This window comes from Motacilla alba, chromosome Z, assembly GCF_015832195.1.
Source record: "Motacilla alba alba isolate MOTALB_02 chromosome Z, Motacilla_alba_V1.0_pri, whole genome shotgun sequence".
NCBI lineage: Eukaryota > Metazoa > Chordata > Aves > Passeriformes > Motacillidae > Motacilla > Motacilla alba.
Genome location: NC_052046.1, coordinates 23,341,110 through 23,352,017, shown reverse-complemented (window position 1 = coordinate 23,352,017; position 10,908 = coordinate 23,341,110). Strand labels below are relative to the sequence as shown.

General features: G+C 40.2%; 1 protein-coding gene and 1 long non-coding RNA gene across 2 annotated transcripts in view; both read right to left on the bottom strand.

The window, feature by feature from the left end:
• Nucleotides 1-5,748, bottom strand: part of LOC119695726 — a 10,314-nt gene extending 4,566 nt beyond the window's left edge. Inside the window, exons 1-2 of the long non-coding RNA XR_005255349.1 lie at nt 4,826-5,748; nt 3,882-3,915 (exon numbers count right to left, since the gene is read on the bottom strand). This is a non-coding gene — a long non-coding RNA (uncharacterized LOC119695726). The remainder of the gene's footprint in view (nt 1-3,881; nt 3,916-4,825) is intronic.
• The window catches only part of TBCA (tubulin folding cofactor A), a 25,512-nt gene extending 19,300 nt beyond the window's left edge, over nt 1-6,212 (bottom strand). Inside the window, exon 1 of the mRNA XM_038124732.1 lies at nt 6,057-6,212. Coding sequence (XP_037980660.1) covers nt 6,057-6,109 — 53 coding nt within the window. The 5' untranslated portion in view covers nt 6,110-6,212. The remainder of the gene's footprint in view (nt 1-6,056) is intronic.
• Nucleotides 6,213-10,908: the final 4,696 nt, after the last annotated feature.

Below are 10,908 nucleotides of genomic sequence, written 5' to 3'. Positions count from 1 at the left end.
GAAATTAAGATCCTCTGTGCATAGACAAAAATTCTACCTTCTTCTTAGTCACAGACAGGGACTACTAATGGATGCCTAGAACAAAAGTGGTAAAATGGTACAAGGACAGAGCAAGCATGTGCTACTACTCCTAATGTTCTCCCAACATCCAGTAGCTGCTGACAATTCAGATTTTACATAAGCTAGAAAGGCACCTGCATGCTTAAGCCACCAAATACAGACTTCTTTCCAGTATTAGAAAAATCAAAACAAGAAACATTTTCCTGGCTGGATTAAGCAATTAGACCTGTGGAGAAGATGACAGGGAATTGCTCAGTTTTGCTATTGAGCAAATCCACTATGTCCTATTCACTAGGACAAGCCTTTCTTCAGAACTAATGTTACCATTAACCACTGTACATGCTAATATGCTATGGATTCAGCCTAAGAGCACAGAGTGACAGGACTGACTAGATAATGAGATATCTGTGCTAACTTAGTTCAAACTTAGAAGTCCATAATAGTGTAGCTGTACAAGGCACAGCTTTTTTTCCTTACAGTATAATAAACTTCTTTTATAAATATTAGAATTAATAGTATAATAGTAAAGTTTCTCTTAGTATAATGTATTAACACTGTGCACAATTGTAGGACAAGTAATTCAGCAACTGCAGTAACACTGGCAATATGCTAATCACCACCTGCAGAGTTTAAAATACCAGGCCCCTAATCTGAAAATTTTACTTTCACAGACTCTTGGGTTCACTAAGGCTACATAAGAATACAAACTTTACAGGCTAAAGGGCCCAAGAGAAAAAGTCAAGGAAGGATGAAGAAATACTTAACACAATTATGCAAACTGACATATTTTCTTAGCCTACTTTCTGATTTAGACAGGATACCAAGTTTATGAGCTTATTTTCTTCTTCTAGTGACAAAATCATCACCAAAGATAAAATTTATCTTTTAAGACTCAAGATGTAACAATACATGAGTATATGCATAATTTTTAGCCCCTTCTGCATCTAACAGCTTATAGAACTGCTAGGTTTATCATGACATTTTAGGGTAACTTTGCAAGTTTGGGTTTTCTCAAGGATTACTACTGTAAAAAAAGATGAAAATCAAATTCATGATTTTTTTAAGTCAGAAAATTATTTCAAGTTAAAAATCACTTGTAAAGTTAAAAAAAAATTGTATAATCTTTGTTACTACAGGTCTCTCTGAATCTTCAGGGCTTCACTTGTTCTTGCCTCTACAGAAAGTTGTGAATGCTAAGGAGCACAAGAACTTCAGTTTTAGATTAGAACAAGAAGTGAAGCCTCTGATGTGGTAACAATTTGGGTTGCCAAAGATCTTCACTTCATTTTCCCTTTATTATCCAGGGATAATCTTCAGACAAGACGTTTTGTTTTGGAGAAAAAAAACCACAGAAACTACTCCCTCCCCTCTAGGCCCCCCCCCCAGCTAGGAGTAACTGTAAGTGCTATAATAATGAGAAAAATTAAATAGAATTGCAGTAATATTATGTGCGTAGGCAATTCACAATGCATCAGAAAGACTTACTAGAGTTGAAAGAAAAAACAATGAACACTGTGATCTTGAATGAGATTTCCACCTATATGATACATATCATTCAATAATACTTAAAATCAAGCCAGGATGGATTATGGTTGTTAGCACAGCTGTAATTCATCTCCTGCATAAAAAGCACTATCATAAATTTAATACCATTTTTTTAGATTTCCCATGGATCCACATTCTAATTCAACAGAAAATAATTATTATAACTGTTTAATCCACATAGGTGAGTATGTGGCTCCACGCCATGAAGAAAAACAAAAGCACTGCACATATGCATAAAGCCTCCAAACTGGTACTACCAAGCAACTGGAACTACTGTAACTCCAAACTTATGAAAGACAGCTTAAATAACTAAAGGTTAAGAGCCAGAGTGTTGCACATATTCTCACCCAAATGAAAATTTTAAAAACAGGAAAAAAATACTTTCCCTCCTTAATACTGTATCAATAACAATACTTATGGTTGTAAACCTGCTTGGGCATGTTTTAATTTGCCAGCTAAAATGATAACATTAATAGATTATTATGGTCAGCATTGACATGCATAAGACAGTTTTGCTTAGGGGGCAGAATATAACAGTAAACACAAAAAACCTGAGATGCCAGATTTTTTTAAAGAGGTAATGAAATGGAGGAAGGAATGCAAGAGACAATCATTTACAGATCAGATTACTACTAATTTAAATTTGTGAAATGTTTCTAAAAAGAATCACTTAGGTATTCTCTAAAGGTATAGTAACAAGTAGAATCAAACAAATTAAAAATTAAAAAACAAACCAAACCAACACATGACTCAATTTCCACAGCAACAACTGTGCCCTTGTCACAGCTTTTTAAGATAGGTGTGGGTACTGTTTGCTGCTGTGAAGTTAAAACTTGTATGGAAAAGAATTAGAGAAATAGGAAACCCTCCAAAAAACCCAAATATTTGTTTCTACACCTTTCAACTAATTATCCACATTGGTAACTATGTATGTCACAGACCTAAGACAACATCTAAGTGCAGGTGCACTGCCTTCTCAAACCACATAAAGTAGGGGGTTTTATGTGGGAAAGAGACTATGTTAGTAAGCCTCAAAGATTTTAAGCAGTCTTCAACAGCGGGGCCAATTCAAGACTTTACTATCTGATCCTTATGCCAGGAGCACTACAAAAGGTATTTAAGACTAGCTCAGGACCACAATTACCACACTTGGCTAACACTGAACCCAAATTTATGACTCCAGGACTGAGCTGCTGACAACCCTAGGCAACAGATGCACAACCTGCACTCTGAAAAGGCCTTTGGGAGTCAGTTTGTATCCGAAAGAGCATTCTGTATATTCACACTCTTGAATCCCTGAGCTCTCAGATGTGTAGTATACACACATTAAATCGCTTTATCATGCTGACTCAGTATAGCTGAGCAGCTCTGCAGATCATTCCTCAGTACCCAAATAATAGGAGATATCCTAGCCCTTCCCATTAATCGAGCTAACAAACAGTTGTTGCACACAATCTTCTAATTATAACAAGAACCAAGAAAAGAGACCTGAGCTTCTCATCAGTACATTGGCTCTATGAGTCACAGTGAGGACCAATGGCTAATGGGCAACATGCAAGAAAGCAACTATACTTCATGTACAGTGGACAGAAGATGGAGAAGATTTCTGACTTACACTAGAAAAAGCAAATTTCTTGAGAAACCAAGAACACAAACTAGTTTTGTGCTTGAATTAGCAATACAGTGAACAAGGAGTGAAAAGGAGTCCTTGCATTCTTCATACATCTCTTGCACAAAATATATCCTGAACTCATGAGTAAAATAATTCCATTAAAGAGAACTGTTCACATTTATATTTAAAATCAGACCAACAGTTTTTTGTATAGAGTTTTACATGCAAGTTTTATGTAGCTTGTAGAACTTCCTGTGCTTGGAGCGAAGGGGAGAATCAGTGTAGACTGCTTTGCAGTATGATGCTATTTCACAAAGAGAAAATATAGTATCAACACCAGTGCAGCAGGCAAAAGAACAATTTTGTGAAGATACCAGTTTTAGAATGGTAAATTACAAAAAAAAAAAAAAAAAGGAATTGCTTCACAAAAAATCAATACACTTTCCCCATAGGTTCATGATGTAACATTCTATAATCAAGGCTTGTAGATTTGTAATTATGGTATGTCAGCCACATTTAAACAAGCATGTTAAAAGATTGTTAAACTAACACAATTGCAATGTGAATTGTCTTAGTCTCATTCTAATCTACTCGTGTCACTTCCACTTAATCAGATGGAAACTATGGGCAAATGTCAGTGCTATTTTCAGACAACCCGACTTACTTTGTTTGTGGTGGTTTTTAAAATGATTTCCAATCTGAAAGGCAAATAAGGTATTTTAGAAGGTTTTTTTTTTTCCCCCCTAATCAATTCTCTCACTATCCAGCAGGTAGTTGCTTGGATTTACTGAGAGCAAAACTATTTTGAAGTGATTAAACAAGAAGTATTGCTTGCTAGGACATAAGCCACAAATACAGAAAATATTACTACTCATGCTCATCAAATCCACTTCTTTTGAATTACAAACTATTGAAAATATAAAATTACCAAGAGTCTGGCTATCAGATTTGCCAAAAAAAGCAAAAGATCTTCCTATTTCTAGTTTAAACTTCTTTCACTGATACACAGCAATGTAAGAAATGCCCAAGCAAGTAAATTACCTAGAACCTAAAACACAGTCTCATGAGAGAAGTACACAAAGAATTTATGATTTACAGCTAAAAAAAAATACCAAAGCAGAACAGCAGCTTCATTCTTAGCATGGAAAAAAAGGACAAACTAGGTAACTAATGAGGAAAAAAAAAGCTACAACAGATGATTAGCACAAGTCAAATGAAATGTCTAAAAACCTCACTATATTTTAACAGTTCTTGACCCTTACCTTCTCTGATATATTCTTAAAGCCTGAGCACTGAACATGGTTAGAAATCAATAGTACATGCTAGATTCAATGTGCTTTTCTCAAAAGAAAACAGAAAAAAACGTAATGAAAATTAACTGAAGTGCTAAATCAGCCACTTTATAAAATGCTTAATAAGCCTCTATGCAAGTCTTCTCATGCATGAGGAAAAAAATGCCTATGGAGTTGTTCTAGTTCAAAATAACAGAATAAGAGGATAATGTTAATGCTCCCAAGTTGACACAAGTTACAGGTATGCCCACTGTAGCAAAATGCGTAACTAGGCTTCTGGTTAGAGAAGGAAGGGTGGAGTGGGTCAGAGCCATACCTCTTCTTGTATCTGTGTGCAGCTGCCACAGAACTGGAAGCTGTTGCTGTATCCTGTCCCCACAGGGAGTTAAGATAACATTCCTCTTCTCCCTTTTTTTTAAACTTACCTTCAGCTGCTGCAGAGTAACTGTAGATATGCCTGTTGCTACTGCACAAAACACTCAAGTCAAGTTTACTTGCTTATTCACATGGACATTCTCCACAAGCAAATCTGGATCTTGCTGACTGCATTTGTATTGTTTACCCAAACGTTTTCATTCTTTCTTTGTACTAGCTATGAAATGCATAGTTATGTGGTTTGCTCCTACATTCAGAGAAATTCTGAAGTGCCTTTAACTAACACCAACAGTGACAACTTTTCTAGTCTTCAAGTCTGAAGTTTCAAAGTGAATCAACCATAAGAAAATGTGCATATCTTACCGAATTTGAAAAGTTGTAACATAAAGTTGATTATATGAAATTGCACTACTTAACATCCTCATCCAGCACACACACACATTCTTGTCTCTGCCTGAGACAGCACAGTCTTTGTAGCCTTAATAAACACCAGCGTGACCAAACAGTGTTTAAAGCCATAATAAGAGCGATCCTGACAGATCAGCTTTCCTTAAAAACTACGACTCTGCTGAAGCCAGGAAAGATCAAGGCTCTGGTGACGAATCTACCAGGAGTGCCCAGGGAGGTAGTGGAGTCCCCGTCCCTCGAGGTCTTTTAGGAAAGAATGGAGTGCTATGGGTCTAGTTAACAAGGTGGCGATGCTTAGCCATAGCCTAGACTCGATGATCTCAGTGGCCATTTCCAACCTAATTGCTTCTGTGATGCCACTGGTTCTGCAACTTCTGAACCAGAAATATTCAACAGCAGCTTTTGGTTAAAACAAAACAAAACAAAACAAACAACAAAAAACCAAAGATTTGAGGCTTCATACCTCGGCAAGGTATGAGGCGATACTGCCTTGCACACCGAGGGGGCTAGGTGACTACCCTCGACTCCCAAAGACGCTAAAGAAAGGGAACGAAACCCGCATTGAATCGTATCCCAGAAAAGCGCGGCCTGTTCCCGACGGCAGTACGCGAGGGATGGAAGCCCGTGCCAGGGCCGCTCTCCGGCACAGCCCGCCAGCCCCGCACAGCACCGCGAGCCCGCGCGCGGCACGGCCCATCCCGCACGGAGCCTCGCTGCAGTCCCTCGGCCCGGCCGTGCAGGACCGTGCCCCAGCCGCCACTCACCGCCTCACGACGCCAGTCTTAATCTTGATCTGCCTGAGGCGCGGGTCGGCCATGGCGGCGGGCGCCGTGACTGCGCAGCCACGCGCCGCGCATGCGCTGAGCCGCCAGCCCGGGCGGCACCACCGGAGAGGACGGGAGCCCTGCGCCTTCCCCCGCTGCCCCGGCGCAGTGGAGCGGGCCGGGCAGCGGGGCGGCGCCGTCCTGGCGGAGCCGCCCAGCGCCGCTTTGGTTTATTCGCACGCTGGGAGAAGGGTAGGAGCGCGGGAGCCGTTGCGATCGGTACCGTGACGGTGGTGGGCTGGAGAGTGACCGGCACCACCCGCTCTCGATCCCTGATAACGGGGTGCGCATGATTAACGCCATTTCGCAAGACAAGCAGCCATTCTCTGGTGCTGTGTTCTGCGCTTTCCCCTCATTATCAGGCCCGGAAAGTACGGTGCACCAAGGAGACCAACCAAACAGATTTCTTTTCCCATTCCACAGGCCACAAGGTTCCTCGGCACCAGGCCGAGCTCCACTCCTTACCCTCCTGCATATCCCAACACCTGGCCAGCCCAGCACTGTGGATGACCTGGTTGCAGCCCTAGAAAGCTGCAGCTCCCAGAGCAACGTCTGCCTGCAGCCTCCACAGCAGTGCCTGCCTGCAGCCCCCCAGCACTGCCCACAGCCCCCACAGCCCTGCCTGCCTGCAGCCCCTGAGCCGTCTCTCTAACTCTCACCTTTGACAGGTCCTGAGGAGAAACTGGGACCAGAGCTGGACAGTGACACCTGGGACATCCCAATGGCCAGGGATACCTCTGCCTTCATCTGCTTCCTCGGAGGATTGAGGGAGGGACTCATGTTCTTTTACATGATTTTCAAGTCTGGATTATGATTGTTATATTGATACTGTAAAAAGTATGCTATGAGCTAACCTCATCTGCAGAGAGTCCATATGAACAGAAATCATAAATGAAGTTGTATTATAAATTGTATATTTTACTACTTAGAGATCGCACTACACTGATTTGACAAAAGACAGCTGAGGGGAGACCCCATAAATGTCTGTAAGTATCTAAAAGGAGGGGGTCAAGAGGATGGATCCAGGCTCTTCTCTGTGGTGCCAAGCAGTAGAACAAGAGGCGATGGGCAGACACTGATGCACAGGAAGTTCCACCTGGACAAGAGGAAGAACTTCTTTACTGTGCAGTGACTGAGCACTGGAACAGATTGCCCGGAGAGGGTGTGGAGTCTCCCTCACTGGGAATACTCAAGAACTGCCTGGACACAATCGTGTGCCGTGTGCTCTGGGATGACCCTCTTGAGCAGGGAGGTTGGACCGGATGACTGACTGTGGTCCCTTCCAACCCAACCCTTTCTGTGTTTAGTTCTGTTAATAGAAATCCTGTGTTATTGTCATAATAAATGCTGTGCTATACTAATAATGAAATCCTGCTAAGGAAAATAAAGCTTCAATTGTTAATCTGTTGTTTAATGGTTAAGCTTAGTGTTAAACAGTACAGCTTAGTGTTGTCATAGTTCTGCCAAGGATCTCTAGAAGAACCTGTCTGTCACCTTAGTGTCTGGTGGTTGGTAAAAGCAATAAAGAGGCAAGATTAGCACTGGCAGCTCAGTCCTATAGTTGGAATCAACTGCTGGTTCAAGGGCTGTTTTTCATTATGGTTATACTTAGTAGAGGCTAACCACTTAAGGGTAAAAATTCCTGGAAAAAAAAAAAACAACCCCTAGTGTCTGTGTTTGAAAGAACTTCCCCTGAATGAGTATTTAAATGAAGAAAAAAAAATAGCTTCAATGAACAAATAAAGGCAAATACATTTTCAGTGAAGTGCAGTTCAGGAAGGTCTGGAGAGGATTTTTTTTTCCCCCACACCCTTTTGTCCTGTGTTAGTGGCTTGCTCTGACCTTTGGTACTGCCAGTGACCAATATCTCTTGAGAAAAGCTGGCTGCAAGGAAGGAAGTCATGTTGCTTCTGGTGACATGACAGTTGCAGGTCATTAGCCAGCAGCTGTCGCCAAGTGATTGGCACCACCAGGCCCCATTCAGACATGGTATAAGCAAGGCCAAGACTGCTCAAGTCCACAGAGCTGTGTGTTCTCTGCAGACGAGGATGAAGATGAGCCCTCTTACAGAGCTCATCTCTGCAAGCCTTCCTAAGAGACCTGGAACACACAGCCTTCACTTGGCAGGTTGCTGCTGAAGGGAGATGCTGGTCTCAAAATCAACACTAGCTTAATGCCATGAACAACTATGACCTGGAGACAAGTTCAAAGATGTATTATGTACATAATTATGTACATTATTCATTTATTTGTTACACAAATCTGCCATCAGCCATGCAGGAGGGGGAAGAAGGAGGTCAGCATTCTGGCAGAGACAAAGGAAAATGCAGCCCCTTACTTTGCCAGAAACTCAAATCTTACTATTTTGTCTTTAGAAAGCTGTATCAAGTCATGCTGGGGCTGAAGCTGATCTCAAAAATTCCAAGGCAACCCAGTTATGCTACATACTCCTTAAAAATACAGAAGTCTGCAAGTAAAGCTGAATTATCACCATATACCTACGCATGAATTTTTTTTCAAGAATAATCTTCAATGTCATTTCTGTATTTGGCTAAGTTATTCAAGAAGTGAGAAGACCAACAACAGATAACTGTACAAAACCAAAAATTTGCCTAGAATCAGCAATATTAAGAAAATAACTTGTGTTTCCAAGTGCTAAAAAAGTTTCAATTCTAGCCCTGAAGCATTAACTTGCGTCATTGACAGTGCTTAGACTCAGCTACTAAATTTAAGAAGTAGAATGCAATTGTTTTCTTACAGGCAATTCACTTAACTAAATAGATGAAAATATACCAAATCTGTGTTCATATTTAAGCATATATGATGATAATGTGAAAAAGGTGTTAATGGTGGATCATGTAGTATACTGTAAAATGTGACAGAAAGCATGATGTACTTTGTTATTAATACATGTTTGTATTAATAACTGAAAATTATTAATTAACATTTAAAACCCCAGTAATTTTATTTCAAAGGGTATGGATATCTGGATATCTAGGGAAGTATGTGTAATGCTTTCCAGGATAGACACTCCTTTTTAAATAAAGACATGTATGGGGAGTTTGTTTTCCAGAACTGCTTTGAAACAATTTTCAGCCTAGTCCGTCATAGATACATTTCCATGTGAATTAATGATGTTACACTGGAGTTGAATACAATCCTTTATGAAGACTGTGAATCCTGATGAACCTTTTGGATGGTAGAAAACTATCAATTCTTCAATGATTTTTGGCATCATTCTGCTTATGTTGCATCTGGTTGAAGGTTTTTCATAAGATCTATTAGCCCTAGTCATTATGAGAGCACTGTTGCATAGAGGCAGGTGCCTAAACACAATCTGCTGATGATGTAGCTATGCTGACATACAGAACAAGTTGTTCTGTGCATTGGGCCCTTAAACATATCTTTACGTACTCCCCTGCATTGCACCTTTCCAGCAGCTCACATGTAGAGCTGCACTTGCTGTGAATATGACTGCCTCTTCTCTGACCGATGTCACCTGGTCATTCCAGCTTTCATCTGGCTCTACAAATGCAATATTTTCAAGGTAATTTGTTATATGTTTTGTACAAATTTACTGTAGTGGGAATAATTGTTACTGCCAGTTTGCTGTGCTTTCTGTCTAAAAAAATTCCATCTAGATTTTGTTTATTTCTTGTGAATAAGAGCACATATCGTAATTACTGCTCATTCCAGTTTTACAGAAGCAGCTAGTCAGCCTGATGAGCTCAAATGTCTGCACACATAAACAATTATGTAGTAAATGTTTAATCTGTAGTGTGCACAGTGCACCTAATACACTTGCAAGCAAGCACGCCAGGGTGTAAAGCACTGTCTACAACTCATAACTTCTCTGTGAAAGACTGGCTTTAGAAGTTAAGACCAGACATATGCTTCATCACAAGAAAAGAGCACACAGACTCAAAAGCATTACAGTATACCACAAGTCCCTTTTTGTAGTAAGAGTTCCCAATTAATATGTCTCTCAATATGTCTCTCAACACTACCCAGAAGAAATAGTCAACTTGTAAGATGTGCAAATACTGAGTCTTATTAGTCCTGCATTCTGATCATATCCCTAGCTCCCTTTTAAATTTATTTGCTTGGCTCTGATAAGGGACTTTCCACAGTGAAACTATTTTGTGTTATATCATATTTCACTTCAGCTTTAGAGCCAATACATTTGTCACCTGGTATAGTTTAAATTTAAGGCATTATGCCACCTATGCTGCTGAGGTCAGAGCAAACCTTGCAGAGAAGTGCAGCCACTAGGGTTTAGTCCACTAAGCCCCAGTGGCAGTTTTCATCACCCTGTCTATCCATTGACAGTTGGTTTTGACAGCTTGAAAACCCATGGCCAAATGCATGTGTGCTTCAGCTGAGGACTGAGACCATTATTTTAATAAGTAAATGCTCAGTGAGCTTTTATACTTTTTTGTTTACCCATCAAAACCATGTGTGCAGTCTGACTATAATTTAATTTTCATTTATGATCAAACAAAATGTGGAAATTATTTAGCATTCAAATTTAATCTTTTTTTGTAGGAAAACAAAATTTCACTCATCCTCCCCAAAGGATAGTATGAAATGAGATCAGATTTTCAGTAAAAGTTATTCGTGTTTACTTAATTTTTAATATATGTTTAGTAGATAAAATTAGCCTCTGTACAGCTGCCAGCACACAGCTAGACACCATCTAAGTGCACAAGAATCAATTTCCCTGGCTGTCAGCATACGAAATAGTATCAGTATTCCTTGTAGTGCAAACCTCTTGATCCCACTTTCATGTCAG